General features: G+C 38.3%; 1 protein-coding gene across 8 annotated transcripts in view; it reads right to left on the bottom strand.

The window, feature by feature from the left end:
• The window catches only part of STXBP5 (syntaxin binding protein 5), a 193,085-nt gene that overhangs the window by 15,522 nt on the left and 160,070 nt on the right, over positions 1-17,493 (bottom strand). For 2 of the 8 annotated variants that reach the window (XM_025184070.2, XM_075924382.1), the window contains exons 19-23: positions 14,989-15,054; positions 10,158-10,223; positions 10,010-10,057; positions 4,612-4,662; positions 1,533-1,772 (exon numbers count right to left, since the gene is read on the bottom strand). In XM_025184070.2, the coding sequence (XP_025039855.2) occupies positions 1,533-1,772; positions 4,612-4,662; positions 10,010-10,057; positions 10,158-10,223; positions 14,989-15,054 (471 nt within the window). The remainder of the gene's footprint in view (positions 1-1,532; positions 1,773-4,611; positions 4,663-10,009; positions 10,058-10,157; positions 10,224-14,988; positions 15,055-17,493) is intronic. The other 6 variants (XM_006111294.4, XM_025184056.2, XM_006111295.4 and 3 more) reach the window with 6 other exon arrangements.

The following is a 17,493-nucleotide window of genomic DNA, read 5'->3' as shown; positions in this document are numbered from 1 at the left end:
ATTATGGACTCTGTGCTTATACTGGGAATGTTCTAGGCCTGAGACAGAGCAATGGGCTCTGAACTGCCTGTTGTAAAGAGCAATTGTTCAGTCAATGACTATGCTAATTGGTGAGGCTTGAGGAACAATGGCTCTCAAGGTGCCCAATATATGCCTGAGGAATGTGTCTGGAATCTGCAAATCAGCCAATAGCATGGCTGCTGACATGGTACACAGGGATAGGTCACGTGACCCACTCCAGCTTGGAAGGTACCAGGGATGGATATAAAGTGCCATGAAGCAAACTCCATCTTGTCTTCAATTCTGCCACTGATCCCAGATGCAGCCTTGTGAGGGACAGTGAACTGGGAAGGATTGTTGACCCATCCTGACATAGGATGTACACCAGAGACTTTTAAGCTAGCCGCTTATAACATCTCTGCTGAGAGCCTGTATCAAGAATTTGATGATTGGTGCATATAATGTATTTTCTTTAACAACCTTACTCTCCACCTTTTCTTTCTTTTATAATTAGCCTTTAGATTCTAAAACAGTGGTCCCCAACACGGTGCCTGCTGGTGTCATGGCGCCCGCCAGGGCATTTATGTGCACCCGCCTAGTGCCCAGGGCTGGCCTGAGCCATTATTTAGCCCCGGGTGCATGCGCGGCCCCCATCCCCGGGCATGTGGTGCATGTGCAGCCACCGCCCCCGGGTTCATGGCCCCGTCCCCGGGTGCCCGGCATCCCCAAAAGGTTGGGGACCACTGTTCTAAAGGATTGGCCCAGCATGATCTTGTGGGTAAGATCCAAAGTGTAAATTGAGTTGGAACTATGGCTGGTCTTTTGGGACTGGGAGAACCCGGTCGGAGTAGGTGAGATTGGATTCTATAACCCCTCACCTGTGTGTTAGGCCGGGGGCTGACTGTGGCACCTGGAGAGCTGAGGTGTGAGGGGGTTTTGCTCGTGAGGCTTCCTGCTGGCCAGATTGGCAGCTGAAGTGCTTGGTGTGACTAGTTTGTGGCCTATTTGGGAAGGGCCTCCAGTCAGGGGCTGTAAGGAACCCTAGTGTGGAGCAATTCACCCTGAGCAGATGTCCTCAGCAGTGCCCACAGCAACTTCTAGTCTTTTTTTGTGGTTGGCAAATCTAATATGAACTTTATTGAGAGCAACATAAATAAAAAGTTTGTAGCATCTAACAAAATTCTTCTCTTGATGTATCCCTCTATTATATTGTTAATTCTACATGACTTGCAGTAGAGTTACTCAAATGGCATCCTTTCTGCACAAACAGGAGTCCATTTACCTGATATTCCTAAACCAGGCGGTATACTTGGAGTTCAGACCTAAGTGATTTGCAAAATTGCTAATCAGGTTCTCACTAACACAACCGACATAGCAACTTTGTAGAATATTAAAACACTGCACTGTAGTGAACTAAACAGTGAACACTGTACGAATATTTACAAATATTGCATAGTTGAGAAATAACAAAATCACATTTAAAACCCATCAAGAATCCACATTACATAGCAAGTCTCCTGCCTTTTACGTACCACTGGGAGAAACAATTACTGGCTGAAGAAGTCTTTGCTCTCCTCCTGGGGGTAAATTCAGTGCAATGACTAGCACTGTACCCAAAGTAGTCCCAACCCATAAACATGGAGAAGGTGATGTATCTGCTTTCCGTGTGAAAGTCTCACAGAAATGAAGAGCAGAAATTGCTTCTCGGGATTCCTTATCAATGCTAGTTACACTGGAGCTTCGGGATCGACTGAAGGAGTTGTCTCTGACATCTGAAACAAGTTTATGTTAATAAAAAAAATTGCAAAATGCAACAAAGTCTCCAAACGAACTATAGTTAGAATTTTTAGCATGTTCTGTGCTAAAATAGTTCTTTAAAAAATCAAACAATTTTTACTACATACATTACTTCCTTTTGCTAAATATTTCCCTAATATTTCCCCTCCTGTCCTCTGACCCTATTTTCCATGCTGCATTCTAATTGCAACACTCTCTTCAACTGTGGAGTACACCAATAGATAATTGCCCTGGATGGCCATTGTTTACGTTCATCTTTTGCTTGAGATAAAGGACAGCAGTGATTTATGAAACAGAATAAACCTTTCATTATTCTAGCAAGAGACAAATGTCTCATTTCAAGCTTTAAAGAGCAACCAGATTCCATGGTGATATAAATCCTATAGCTTGTCATGTTCTCCAACTTTAGGATATAATGAATGAGGAGTCTGACAAGCCTCAACTTCTGGCATATGTCACTTAAAAAGACTTAAAAAAAACCCAGCGTTCAAAAACTAACTGGGTAGCTGAAGATTTTCTTCTGGAATGCTATAAAACAGTGACATTACTTTTCAGGCAGTCATCCCATCATTAAAAAAGGATGAGCACAAAATACAGGAGAAGGAATTCCAACTAGGAGCACAAAATATTTGTTTTAAATGAATTCAAAGTTATTGTGAAACTCTTGAAAAATATAAGAGGTACAGTCTGTATCTGCAATAGTAACAAGAGTCCTGTGACATCTTAATGACCAACAGATTTATTTGGGCATTGCATTCATGGCAAAACCCCACTTTGTTAGATACATTTGCTAAAGTGGGATTTTGTAAAAAAAATTATGCCCAAATAAATCTGTTGATCATTAAGATGCCATAGGACTCCTCATTCCTTAACAGGATATTACAATGGAAATGCTGTCAATATTCAAGTCTGCATATATAACTGCTACTAGGCAGATATGAATCCGGGACCTCTGGAGCTTAGCATAGAAGCCTCTACCCTCTGAGCTAAAAGCCAGCTGCCTCTCACCACTGCATGGGATGGTGAACCACACTAGGTATGTGGGTTACACATCTATTTTCAGCTGCACATATTGTAAGTAACGGGGGTGGGGCGGGGGAGTGGAAGGTCGACATTTTTAGAGATTCTCTTTTGTACTCAAGCATCAATGTGAATTCCTGACCCATCATTCCTCTTCAGCTTCATCTCCTAATGCTAATGGATAAAAGGCAAACACATTTTATCACTGAAAATATGGTATAATTTACATCACATCTTTGTTTAGTCTGGATTATGCTGTTTTCAAGACCTCATTGGTGACTCTATGCATGAGCAGGATTGAGCTTTAACCACAGAATTTACCTACGTAATATATTCATGAAGGCATTTCTGCACAGCATAATGAACCATTTCATGAATGGGCTAGTTTTTCCCACAGACAGAAAATCGCCTAGGTTAATTGGACTTTATTTGAAAAGTTACTGCTTTGTGCATTATAGAACTTGAAGGGAATATGGAACAGAAATATGTAGTAATAATAATAATAACTACAATTAATTTGTTCTAACTTCAGCTACTGACCCTAGAACCCTCTTCAAAAAGAAGCTTGTTTAGATTTTAATATTTATTGGCAAAGAAAACAAATAAATCCATTTAAATATCTGTTACACACAAATTAATAATTTGGGGACATGATTGGCTACAGATAATGTTTTCTGTTATTAACAAGTACCTTTGAAAATCAGTTTAAAAAGAAGTCAGAAAACCAAATTTATAAAAGTACCTAATTATACTGTCTCCAAGTGAGTTTCACATTGAAGATCAAATTGACTTGACCCATTACCAAGAGTGAGAGATGCTAACCAAAAGTGACTGACTTTTGATTTGCATATACCTTTCCTTTGTGCATTATGTAAAAACCATCTAGTTCCATTTTCTAAGCAAAATAGGATTGTTGCAAAAGATATAAAATTGAGTCTACATTTGTGGATTTTATTTTCAAGTAAAATGCAACTTAATGTTCTGAAAACTATGCTTATTTTAAGAGCTGCTTTAATTATGCTATGGAACAATCATTTGTGTTTCTAAACTTTAATAAACAAGCAGTACAACTACAATGTTTACTTGTGTTTCTAAACGTTAATAAAAACAACAGTAGAACTAGAATGTTGACTTTGAAATTACTGTAATGTGTCTTAAGAAACCAAACTTAAAGTACCATGTTCTTAGAGACTTGGTTCCCCAACATGCAAACAGTTATAACATTAACTTAGCTTTACATGTGTTAATAGCCTGGTTGTAGTTAACTCAAAGTGTAATTGTTTTCAGAATGGGACCTTAATTAAAATCTTCTAAGAAGTCTGTACAACTTCATTTTCCATTTTTTCCCTATTATGTTTGTTTGGAACCACATGATTTTTTCCCAGTAATATTCCTGACATTGTCAGGTAACTAACATAACAGGAACTACAACAGCCTCCCAAAATTCAGATAAAAATTTAACAACTATGCACAAATCTATGTCCTTACAATTGGATGGCCACAAATGAGATTTTACCAGTCTATTTTAACACAAATACTTGCAGTCTTGTTTGGAGCTTAAGTTTTTCAAGCCTACATTATAGGTCACTTCAGTTTAGGGGAATGATAATGGAAAGGCATATCACAATTTAGTTTACCAATATATACAGATTGTTCAAAAGTTCAGACAGAAATACAGTGGCCAGTTCATACTTTGCTGTTCTTCTGATTATGCAGGATTCTTACTTTTTTGGAAATTTACTCTTTCTATAAAACATAATTGCAATATGGACCAGCCTTTATTCTTGAACTTACCTAAATCAGGCTTTAGTTCGGTTGGCAAACTTAACTTTCTGGACATCTTTGCTGAAAAATAAAATACATCTTTAAAAGAAATATGAAGTGGTGGCCTTTTATTAACAGACTGCCATTTTCCAAAGATTTAACACATCACAATTTATTATAGTGAATTTCAGAGTTTAGCAGTTAAACCAAATTCTGCATGACTGAAACTTGTGTTAATCAGTTGGGTCTGACTAATTCCCCATATCCAAAACCCCATTAACTTTTGGGATGGAGAATTGAAACAGACTTAAATTTTGAAGCTTGTGCCATCCTTAAGATGTAGCCTGAAACTTGCCAAAAATGCAAGCAAAATCCACTGACTTCTGTCTTTGTTAAAACCCCCAGTTTTAAGCAAAACTGATGTGGGATAATGTTGTATAAAGTCCTAACAACTAAAACAGAGTTCACACAAAGAAAGCCCTGTGCATGCAAACAGCTGAGTTTTTCACATAATTTTTGTGTACACCAATGTTCTTTAGATATCATCATCTTGACATATATAAAAAGGCAGAAAATGTAATTTATAATTATACCACATTAAGATAAAAGATTTTACAATTATGTATAATTTTTTAAAAAGCTATGTTAAATATTCTGAAATGTAGGGAAAGAAACTTATGGATATACAGAAACAACAAGCAATATATTGTCTATATACACTATGCACAAAGTTTTCTTAGGTAAAATATATTAGAGAAGGGCCATTGTGAAACAGTTTTGTGGATTAGTACGTTAAAAAGGAAAACATGATGCACTACAATTTATTCATTTATTTAAATCATTTATTTTAGTCTTAATAATATTAATAGGTAGTCTTGGATACTTTAATTCGCTTTTGCTCTTTGGGGTGAAGAGACACTCCCTTCCTATAGGAGAAGAGGAATTCCAAGTGACCAGAGCTACGTTAACAAAACATATTATATTTTGTTTTAAAAAAGTAATTTGCTCCTATCAAAAAGAGATCTCAATATAGCATGCTCTATTTAAAATGGTGTTTTGCCCACTTAAGAGCAAAAAGTGGAATGGATTATAAGAGTAATCTATTAACAAGGTTCTACTGTGGGAGTGAAAAATATAGCTAGATAATTCATTTAAATTTGGACACACTTTATGTCAGTCACATTAAATAAAGGTTTGAAAATATGCCAGTCACATTAAATACAGATTTAGATACTGTACATTTAAGGAAAACCTAACAGTCCTAAAAAATACCCCTTATAGATGTCTTTAAATTACTTTAGTTATGATTCTCTTCTAACTGCAAGCATAGCTAACAATTAGGATCACATTGTGGGTTAACTTTTAGAAGACACGGTAATTTTTTAAAGTTTTTAGGATATTAAAAAATACAGAACAAAGTAATAAAAAGGGGCAGCCAGTTGTGACAGGTGAAGTGCCCAAATCCTCAACTTGTCTCAAATTCTGACAGCCATTCACACACATTATCGTCATATGTAACACGATTTAAAAGTCTATAACCACAAAGACTGTAAAACCTTAAACAAAATACAGAGCAACTAAAAGAGCCATCAGTTCCATACATCGTAAATAAATGTATCTTCAAAAAGTTTCTACTAAAGAAATAAGACAATCATTAATTCTCTCACATCACCACATGCAATTAAACGGACAGATTTTTAAAACTCCTCATTTAGGGATGCACGGAGCTACATCAGAAAGGTGTGGTTTCAGCACAGGACTGAGACTCAGGAGATTAGGATTTAATTTTCAGCTTCATGTGTGACCTTTGGTAAATCACTTAAGGCTTGACTCCACTAGCTGGCGTGTACATTCTAATACACACTAGCATGTCATGCACTAACTGGTATGTGTGTACCCTGCTGGGAGGCACTACTAGGACAGACTATGCACATAGATGGGATACCCCCAGGGTTTGATTGTGCTGGGATAATAGGACAAGTGTGATTGTTTCATATGAAATAGAAAGGGAGGGGTGTGATAACAGAAAAGTTATATTCATCCATGACCACGGGGGGGAAGCAAGCACCCAGTGAGCAGTGGCTGGCTGTCTTGGCCCACCCTGCACCCCAGGGAGAAGCTTCTGGGTGGCCGGGTTGTGCAGCCCAGCCCCGGGGAAAATCAGCACGTGGTCATGGTGCACAGTCCCACCCAGTTCTTCAGGAGAAGCTGGTAGGTATGAGCCACCCCCTTTGCCCCAAGGCAGCCCTGGGAAGAAGCCAGTGGGCAGGATGCATGACTTTCCTCTCCCTAGGTAAAGCCAGTGGGTGGGAAATAAGTCCCTCTCATCCTGTGCTGGCCCGAGGGAGATGCTGGCAGGTGGGATGCACACCCATCAGACCAGGGAGAAGTCAACAATTGGGGTGCACATGCTACCTCACCCTGGGCAGGCCCCAGGGAGAAGCTGGTGAGCAGGGTGCATTCCCTCCCCACCCCAAGTCAATCCACTTGAGAACCTGGCAGGTGGAGTGCACACTCCCCCCTCTGTTCTGGCCTGGCTCCAGGGGGAAGCTGGATGGCAGGGTGCTGCCCCCGGACAGCCACAGGGTAATGCCGCGTAAGTCTTCTAACATATTTGACAAAGGAAAATTATTTGTTTTGCAATAGATACATAAAATTGGTAACAATAGATGGCACACATTTTACAAATACCCCAATCCTTATTTAACTGATCACAATTCATTTTGAAAGAATAAAGTGATAAAACATGCAACTATTAACATCAAATAATGAATGACATGACAGTGACATTGTACAATGTGACAGAGATACTGAAGAGATTAAAATAGCACCATAAGATCACAAAACAGCACCACAGAATAAACATGCCACATATAATGTACAGTAAATGGTAATGTACAAAAGTATTTTTGATTTTACTGACTTAGTGGCCATTGCTTCTACAGTTTTAGTTAACGAGATTTCAAACTGAACATTACACAGCAATCCTATTCTTAGAAGCATCATAAGAACCTGAAGAGGGGCATTTTCTGAATCTTTGGGCTCCTATTAAATAAAATTATTAATAGGACATCTGACTAGTCACACTAAATAATTATGAGTGAGATGACAACATAGCAGAAATTTCAGTTACAATGTGGAGTTCATGGACTATGTATTGAATATGCATTAATAGATATCAGTCTCAATGTAACTTTGCATATCACTTTTTTCCTGGAAGTTGTGATTCTTTCAAACTAGTTCTAGAAAGTTACTTAAGCTGTGAAGTGAATTCAAGACACTATTCTACTCCAACTATAATATATATGAAGATATGCCTATCTCATAGAACTGAAATAAAAAAAGACTGGAACAGATTTCAATAATTCTGTATAATTATCACTGATTTGTTTTATTAACATAATGACATTGCAATATAATGATGTCACAGTAAAAATTACAACATCAGAGCCAACTTAAACAGTTCTGAGAGCCTGGTCAACAATTAACACAAATTAAAATTAATGTTTGCATAATACAGATCATTGTTTAAAGTTACAGAAAATAACACTTAAGGAAGACAATGGAGGGTTCAGCACCTAAGGAAGACAATTTCTCTCTACCAGGTAAAGAGAATATGTAAAATATCAGGTAAAGTCCTGCAAGCTCTGACATATACTCTACCATTGTTAATACTGACTTTCAACACCCTTTGTATTACAGCCCTGTGATGTTCAGAACAGAGAAAACCTGTTATATCTGATCCTTTTATTATTGTGGCCAGCTCTCCAATCAGTACTGGTACAAAATTACCATTCTCTTTCCATCTTCATACTGTCTCTGGTACAATCTCTTTATATTAGATTGAGAGGCCTCATTTTCTCCATGTGTGGAACAGAATAAGCAGCCTTCACAACTTCCTCACTTCAACTTTCATAGAACTCTGAATTTTGAGTGTTGTATTTTTCCCTTCCTTTGCTGCACTGTCATTGCTTGTGGGTCTCACTTTGTTCCAGTCAAGGGCAGAAAAAGTTAAGTGAGTTGCCAAAGGTCAAACAAATAAAAGCCAGTTTTAAAAAAAATGAATCCTCGATTCCTCCTTATTCAGCAAATTCTGCTGTTTGTAGATTACTTATAAAATTCCTGTATGATGGAGGTAATGGAACAAACTAGAGATTTCCTGCGTATAGAGGGTTCAACCTTTTTGGTGCTTGGCACTCACAAATAAGATAGAGTGCCAGTTAGACTGGTTACCTATTACACTTCACTATCTAGTAATTTGCCAGCCAGTAAGCATTAGAATTCCTCATGGGCCACTTTTGCCTCCTCAGTACTTTTTGTGGATATTACTTTATGAAAGAGGTCCAGACAATATAGAGAATGTGATATCTAGCTACAAAAAGCCTATGGTGGAGGTTTGACATATTATTCTGGAGTTTCTATTAGAGATCGCTTTCTTGGTGACCAATAGTGTTACTTTCAAACTCATTATCTCAACAATATCTTTATCATTGATAAGTAATTACTATACAATTAGCTAATAGCTACTAAGTAAACGCATATTCTAAAGACATTAAAGATATATCAAACTAGTCTGTAACAATGCATCAATCAATACATAACATAGATTAAGTCTTTTGAATCAAATAGCACCAAAGGAATATAACTAAATCATAATGCTACCATACAATAAGGTACTAATGCCAAAATAAGAATTAATTAGAAAAATGATGAGATGTTACCCCAGAAAACACCAAGTACCAATTTGCCTTATTTCCTTAATGGCCACGTGTTAGGTTACCAATCTATCATATTTCCATTCTGACCATAAAAGGGTTCAATTCACAGCTTGCATACAACATAATTCAAGCCATTTTTATCAATTAATTTGAAACTTTTATTTAAAAATGTATAGATTGGTGACATGCAATAATACAGCTGGATAGTATTAACATATACTGTTCTTGGGCACAGTATTGATAAAGAGAATAGGTATATATAGTTCCAGTTCCTTTTTATGTGCAAGTAATATGCCATCCTATCTCCACCTTCAAAAATTAAAGGGGAACCTAGGCTTTATGGATATAAGTGTAACATTTAGAGGGAAATAAATTAGCAACGATTTCTAAAGTATAGTAATAGTATTATGTTGAAACTTGCATAGACTGAACCCTTCTAAAATTACAGAATAAAGAAGAACCTCTTTTCCAGTAGGAAGGTGTACAATATAAAAATTAAAGTATTAAAACCCAGATTCTCCTTGATTTTGTTAATCATTGTGCCCAATATATTTAGCACAGAAGCAGCCCCCAGGATTACCATTTAGCACAGGGAATGATAGATTAATAACTAAATAATGCAATGCAATTAGAATTTTTTTGCTCTGGAGTTAGCGTTGCATAGAGTAAGGCACTAGATTAGGAAGAAAGCAGAATTTTCTAGTTCCTACCTATATCATTGGCTACCATCTTGGAAAATTTTCTGCTTTTGGTCATCACTGTAAATAACATTTTAACAAAAAATGTCAAGAAAGTATAAATGTATGAAAGGAGGAATTGAACAAAAGAAATAATGCTGTTAAAATAAAAATACTGTACCCTTTTCTATAAAATTATTCATTTTTTGATCATCATCATCATCAGAATTGTTTGGAGAACCAGAACCTATATAAGTGAAGACAGAATGAAATGGACATGCAAAATGGACATACACAAAACAAGATACATGCATAACACTGATTTGACAAAACGACTGCATAATACGACAAAAGTTATGAGATTTAACATACTGTCACACTGACTTCAGAGTTAGGATACATCAAAATACTAAAATTTTGGCACTGCAGATGCTAAACTCTTTGCAATAAAGGAGTGCACACAAAAATAAGCAGGTAATTTGAAGCAAAATTCCTTCATAGAGCAACACACACCATCACAACACACTGCACCTCGGTTATTTTGGTTAGGCATTAATTTAATATACACATTTTAATATATGGACACCTAGTATGTAAGTTTGTAAATAAGAATAGAACAAAGAATTAATGCAAATTTTGATCTACACAGTGAAAGCAAGAGGTATCTAAAAGTTAGAGAATACAGAAAATTTAATTCTGCCAGCAGTGGTTCTAAAAGACCACTGATATTGAATAGACTAGGATTTATGAATCCACTGTTTTAGAGATTTAACTTGGTGGCTTTTAAAATTTTATTAAAATGCCAAACAGGTGTTGACACTGGTAAAAATATCACCAATATTTCAGAGAGTTTTTGAAGGGTATTATTTTCTTATTATAGGTATCTGAGTATCATACTTTGTATATGCTATGCAACTTCAGAGTGCTAGATGAGGGGAGCAGAGTTTAAAGCTTTTATAATCTCTTCATTTTAGGCTTTCATTTTATTTCTGCTGTAATTTAGTTCGCTCTCTAAAAGCCAGAGCTGGGATAGGCAACCTACAACACGAATGCCATAAGTGGCATGTGAGTTGATTTTCAGTGGCACATGGGGTAGGTGCTCAGTCCCACCCCTCCTCCCCTGCATAGCTGGGGGGGGGGGTCTGTGCTACTACTTGAGCTTCATGGTTGCTGCACAGCCACAGCACCAGCTCTGGGGGGGCAGGCAGGGAGGCTGCTGATTGGGCTGTGCGAGTGGCTGGTGCGCAGCCACAGAACCAACTCCGCTGGGGAGGGAGGGGTTTCAGACTGGGCTGTGCACCTGTGGCTGCTGCTCTCCCCCTTCTCTGCCATTGTAGCAGCGATCTGGTGGAAGCAGTTGAGCTGTAGCTGGTGGGTGTGTGGGGGCTCAGCTGTACAAGCTCCTCCAGTGGCCGGGGCTAGGGCTTGGGTCACGTGGGCTGCTCCTCTGGCAGCAGGGCTGGACCAGGGTGGGTGGTTATGCCAGGGTTTGGGCCATGTGGTTGCTCCTTTGGTAGTGCAGCTTCAGGACTGGGGCACGGGCAGCCCAGCAACCCAGCTGGCTTTGCAGTGGGGTTGTTCTGTGGCAGCGTGATGGGAACTGCATGCTGGCCCAGCAGTGGGGACCTGGCCCAAGTGCTGATGTACTGACTGGAGCAGCACTTATGGCAGCAGGTCCAGGGCAGCTGTGTTGCCCAGCCAGCAATAGGGCTGAAGAAACCAGCAGCGGGGAGGAGCGACAGGCTGAGGGGACCAATGGCAGGGGACCATAGCTCCCTCAAAGCTGCATGACTATGCGACTGAGCAGCTGTTTTCTGAGCTCCGCTCATAAGTTCAAAGCTCCTGCATAGGCAGGGAGCTCAGCTGATCGACTGGAGCAGAGAGTTGTCTTGCTGAGCAAGCAGCTAAACGGCACAACTCCCAGAGCAGGTAATAAAAAGCAAGATAAGGAGAGAATAAGTGGCTAGGCAGGGGGAGGAGAAGCGAGCGAGTGGGTAATTGGGAAGTGGAATCAGAGAGAAGGGCAGTTTGGAGAATCTCTTCTGTGTGGGAGAGAGGCAGAAACTCATTACTCTCAAGCCTCCTGAGAAGAAGGAAGTAAAGGTGCTGACTGCATGGGGTAGGTGGAAGAAAGAGAGGGTAGGCAGGTTCTGGCACTGGGGTGAAGTGGAGGCAAGGAGGTAGTTTGTTTGTGCTTGGAGGTGGGGGAGGTGTGGGTAATTTGCTTGTGCTTTAGCTGGGAGTTAGGACAGGACTGACTGTTGGTGTCTACTACTTTGAGAAGCAGGATTTTATCCCAGCATCCACCTAGGCTAGGGGGAGCACATTGCACAAGGGTAGGTGGGGCAAAAACTATTAGACTTTAAAAAGTATCAACAGCACGCATACCCATAAACAGATGTGAGTAAGTTAAATCTCGGCATGCCACTTCTGAAAGGTTGCTGACCTCTGAGCTAACGGGTGCTTTGCCAACTAGCAAGGGCATGCAGTCTTTTCTACAGATGTCAATACTGTAATCACTCAGTGGAGGAAGTTAGAACGTAATTGAAGTTGCAGCTGTGTTCATTTGGAAGATTGAAACTATCACACACTGTAGTATCAGATGACTGAAGAGGTCTCAGAGTGTCAGTTCCAAACACTGATCTTCCAGAATGTTGTGCAACAAACCCATTTCCTAATCAAGATCTAGCTGAGCATTATTTTACAACAATCAGTTCCAAAACCATATTCATTGAATTTTTAAAACATGCAGAATTACAAAGTTATAAATTAGATATTGCAACCTTACCCATAGCTAGTCTCCTTCCTAGACGAACCTAACCCACCTAAATCTGCCTTTGCCTATTCTCTGCATTTTTAGACAACCAGTATATGATCCTCTGATTTTCTCTTGGTGCCCTTCAAGTTCTAATATACAGCCCCACCTTCCCAAAAGCTCATGAATCCTCTCCAGTGTTCTTGCCCGAAGAGTCCCTCTATGAAGCTGACAACCTAGTACCCCCAGCTACTTAGAATTTTAATCTAATACAAGACAAATATATCCAGGATTTTTTCTTGTTACCTACCCAGCACAGTGTGTTAAATTTCTGCATGATGTGATGCATACTCTTTGGCTTTTCTATGGCAGAATGCAAAATGAATTTACTTACTTAAATAGCGTATCTGACCCCTATATTTTTTCAGATATAAAGAAAACTGATGAAGAAAAAAATATGTTAATGAATTTACTGATATTTTTTAATTTCAAATTTAAATAGAATGTGGAATCCAGTGTTTTTCACCTCAAAATTCTTTGAAGATTGGTGGTAATCTGAAAACACTCATAAAAAACCCCTACCCTTCTTCATCACCTTTCCAGTCTTCTTCCTGTATTTGTTTCTCAAGTTTTCCTTCCTAAGGAAAGTTAGTTTAAACTTCACAATATTCCTTTCACCTGTGATATCTAAATAAAGCTTTTTGTGGAGATTGTGATACTGGACTTTCACAAAAGATGCTAATCCTTGCAGGAAGAATATCTTTTCCTGTTTCTCTATCTTTCCTTTCATCCCCATATGCTCCCCATGCTTATTTCTTTTTGCTTGCCTTCTCCTCATCCATTAAATGCCTCCTCTTTCCCCTCTTCCTGATGTCTTTTCTTGTGAGCCACACATTTAATCCTAAAACCCAAACAACCCACACATACCAAATAATTATACATCACAGTCAATATTTTAATGTTCATTCATTCTTTTACATGAATTATCTCCTAAGTTATATTAAACGTATTTTTACACTCAAAACTTGCCTTAAATTTACCAAGTTTGGTCATTTTACTTACACTCTCTCTCTGCCTAGTTAGAACTAGGGATGTGAATGGGTAACTGGTTAACTGGTAAGCATCACTCCAACCCTGCAGGGCAGCCAGCTCCCAGCCTGTTCAGGGAGTGGCAGCCTGGGGGGTTGGGGAGGCACTGCCAGCTCCCAGCCTGCACGGGCTCACAGGATGGGAGACAGCATCACAACGCAGGACTGGAAATAGCCATGCTGGAACAGCCCCTGTCTGAAGCGCCGCAGCTGCTCCAGAGTACTTACCCCCATTTTATCAATTAACCAATCAAACTTAATATTTAACTGGTTAACTAATTAAATGGGATTTTACATCTTTTAAATGTACCACCTAAAATGAAGGGAGGAAGTAATTCACTGCAACAACAGCAGAACATAGTAAGTGGATCACAGATCTTTGCAGTTATTGGACCTGGCCGTGGGCGATCATGGTTAAACATGACTCCAAATGAGAAAAATTCTTCTTTACATCTGTCTAAGAGGATTGTGTAGTCTAAAATCAGGTTTAACACTCAGCCAACTCTATATTCTAAATTTACCTCATCAGACTAGAACTCTCACAGAAACATTGTAAAATGACAGATGCTATTGAGAGTCTAGTCAAAGTGATGGGAAAAGTGAAACAGTAACATTTCTAGACACTTTTGAAAATTCATTTTTAATACTGAATATATTAATTGTCACAAGTTGCACAAGTTGCAAGTGTGTTATATTATCAGTAGCTCAGGAATGCAACACTGCAATTTCTAGCTAAGATTCCGTGTGTGTGTGAGTGCGTGTGCATGCGTACACATGCATACACATTAGTGGCTTGATAAAATTAATAGGAAAAGCACTTACAAAATATACTGTAGCATGAGAACGTCACTCTCCTCAGCCTCATAGACAGCATGCATTTCCACTCTAAGAATATCTTTGCCTGTGTGCTGCCTCCCTGAAGCATAAATTTGTCAAACTAACACGTCACTTGATTGATCCTTATTAGAACTCAAATTTGGTCTTGATTTAAACCAGAATTCTGTAATGCTTAGTGAAATGTTAAATGGCAAAATGAATGCAATATGATGAAAAGAAAAGCTCTCAGACAGGTTCTAGATAATTAATTAGCAAGGATTGTCAACACATGACTTAAAACCATGTCACATTCTGTGCAAGTATAAATCAAAGTATGTGGAAAAACTAGTTACCCGATGTGGGTGACTTGCAGCGATCCTCTGGCACTGCAGTCCCTTCATTAATATCACAAAGACCTGCTGAAAAATACAAAGAATAATTGAAAATAAACAATTAAAATGGCTGTATATCATCTTTCCTGAGTGAGAACTCTATGAATAGCCTCTATATTACACTAAGCAAGTGTTTCTCCCACTTGAGGTGGTGGGATGGAAGATTTTTTTGTACAAATGTAATAGTCTTTCACATAAGAGGCTGATCTTAATTACCTCAAAATAGTCTGTTTGACAAAAGAATTACAGTATTACCCCAAATATTTACATGCAATTTATTTTTAATCAATTCATCAATATTTCATCAGAGAACAAATACTGTCTTACATTATCAGAGTAAGGTTATTTTATTTTATTAGAGGTAGATATGTGCATTATACATGTATATGGTCCATAACAAAAGACTAATGTATGATCTAAAATCTAAGGTAAGTAAAATAAGAAAAGTAATTTATGTTTTTGATAAAAATTAGATGAATAGGAGGATTGTAATATTAATGACTTCTCTAATATACTTTAATATTATCATGTGACCTCTATGGTGTAATTACATATTTTTTACTTTCATTTTATTTGTATGATTATATTATATTCCTGCACTTACATTTAGGTGATTCTGTACCATTAGTTTTTCAACACAGCTCATTGATTTCATTTACGAAATCGATTGATGATATAAAGGTGGCTATGGTTTATTTTTGGAGGGTGAAATAATTTTTCCCCTGTTGAGGGCTTTCAAATAAGGACCCTCAAAATGACACCATCACACAAAGCAAGAGACTATATTTACAAGATTTTTCTCACTAAAAGAAATGGTAATTTTGCATTCTTTAAATATGCAAAGGAGGAAGTTATTTCATAGGAATCACATACTGAAAACTTGTGATGCAAATGCAGTTTTTGATCCTGTTTTCTTTATGCCTTGACAAAGGATGTGTTGAAATTTAAGTTACCAGTTAGGCCTGCTAATATTTTTGTTTTTTAAATAAGAAGCTTTCATTACATTTTTAAGAATATTAACCTGTTCTCAGACTTACTTAAAAATAGTGCTCTCTTTGGATCGTTATTATGATGTACCATACTAATCTAAATACAAGAACAACCAATTGCATGAATAACACACACCTGAATCCTTAGTTAGAATTAAAAACCATCTGTATGTACAGAACAAAATTTTCAGCACAGTAAAATCTTTGTTCTTTGTATGTGAATTTTCTGAAAAAATGTGTTGAGACTATTGAAGAGATGGCTGATGGGGGAAGGATTAACATGCCAGAACAGACAGAATCAAGGTTTACCCAACTTGCACGTGTGACTCTACTGACTTCAATGTGTTTGCATTGATATAGAGGGCAAAAAAAGGTGCAAGAAACAGTTTTTTTATTTCAAAACTCGGTGGTGCTAATTATTTTCTTTAATTTGGGGTTAACAAGTGACTATTTTCTGAACGCCAAAGAAAAAGCCTTATCCTGTGAGGGAAAGAGTTGCTTAGCCTTATGTAAGTGTGATGTTGTCATCAATATGAATCCCACTCAAAGTGTACAATCAGAATCTTTTGAATTGCACTTCCATTGGATCACACCTTCATGACACATGACCGTACACCCTTCTACCCTATTACAGTGATGTTAATTCAAGAAACCCTCACTATTCTGCATCCACCATGAATGGTAAAATTAGTGAATACTGGGGGCTCCTGTTCCCCACAGTGAGTTCACCACAGGGGATGGGAGGCGCAGGGAACTCACCTCAGCTGCCAGGAACCACAATTCTAGGCAGCTGCGGGGAACTTATTTAGTAGGCAAACTGCACCTTTAGCAGACGGTGAGTCCCCCAAAAAGCTGGGAGCCACAGCAAGATTCCCATGGGTCCTCACCTTTCCTCCCCGTGCTGCCCTCAAGCCAGGACAGGAGACATGCGAATACGTGAACGCATGAATAGCGATTCTGTGAATCATGCGAGTTTCCTTTACTGTTTTTCAAACTTGGTATTTGATCTTGCAGCTAGGTCAAAAGCACAGTTCTTAATGTAAATCAGGGGATTATTCTAGACAGCTTCCTTTCAGATTTTAGTCATGGGAATGTTCTAGAAGCAAGGAGACAGTACAGCTTGTCTACTAACAAAGTCACCTTTGATTTAGAGGGAAACATTTATCAGCCATTTCATAACAGAATGACATCCACTACGTGGTCCACTTTGACATTCTCTGACAGAAGAAAACTTAAAACTTCAGCAAAGATGAAGCACCAAATATAGCTATAGACACACGAGAAGTTGGTCGTAAGGGTTCTGTAATATAAGGCAACCCCTTAAATGCTCAAATTATGAAGATTTTTTTTGCTCCAGAAGCAGAGAGGGGTTTAGGAGAGAAAGCAGAAATCTGATGGCTTGGTTCAGATGAAATTCCAAAATACTTTTACAGATGAACTTAGGATGAAGTCTCAATACCATCTTATGTCTGTGGAA

The sequence above is a fragment of the Pelodiscus sinensis genome, chromosome 3, assembly GCF_049634645.1.
Source record: "Pelodiscus sinensis isolate JC-2024 chromosome 3, ASM4963464v1, whole genome shotgun sequence".
NCBI classification, from domain to species: domain Eukaryota; kingdom Metazoa; phylum Chordata; order Testudines; family Trionychidae; genus Pelodiscus; species Pelodiscus sinensis.
This window is presented reverse-complemented; position numbering and strand designations above follow the sequence as displayed.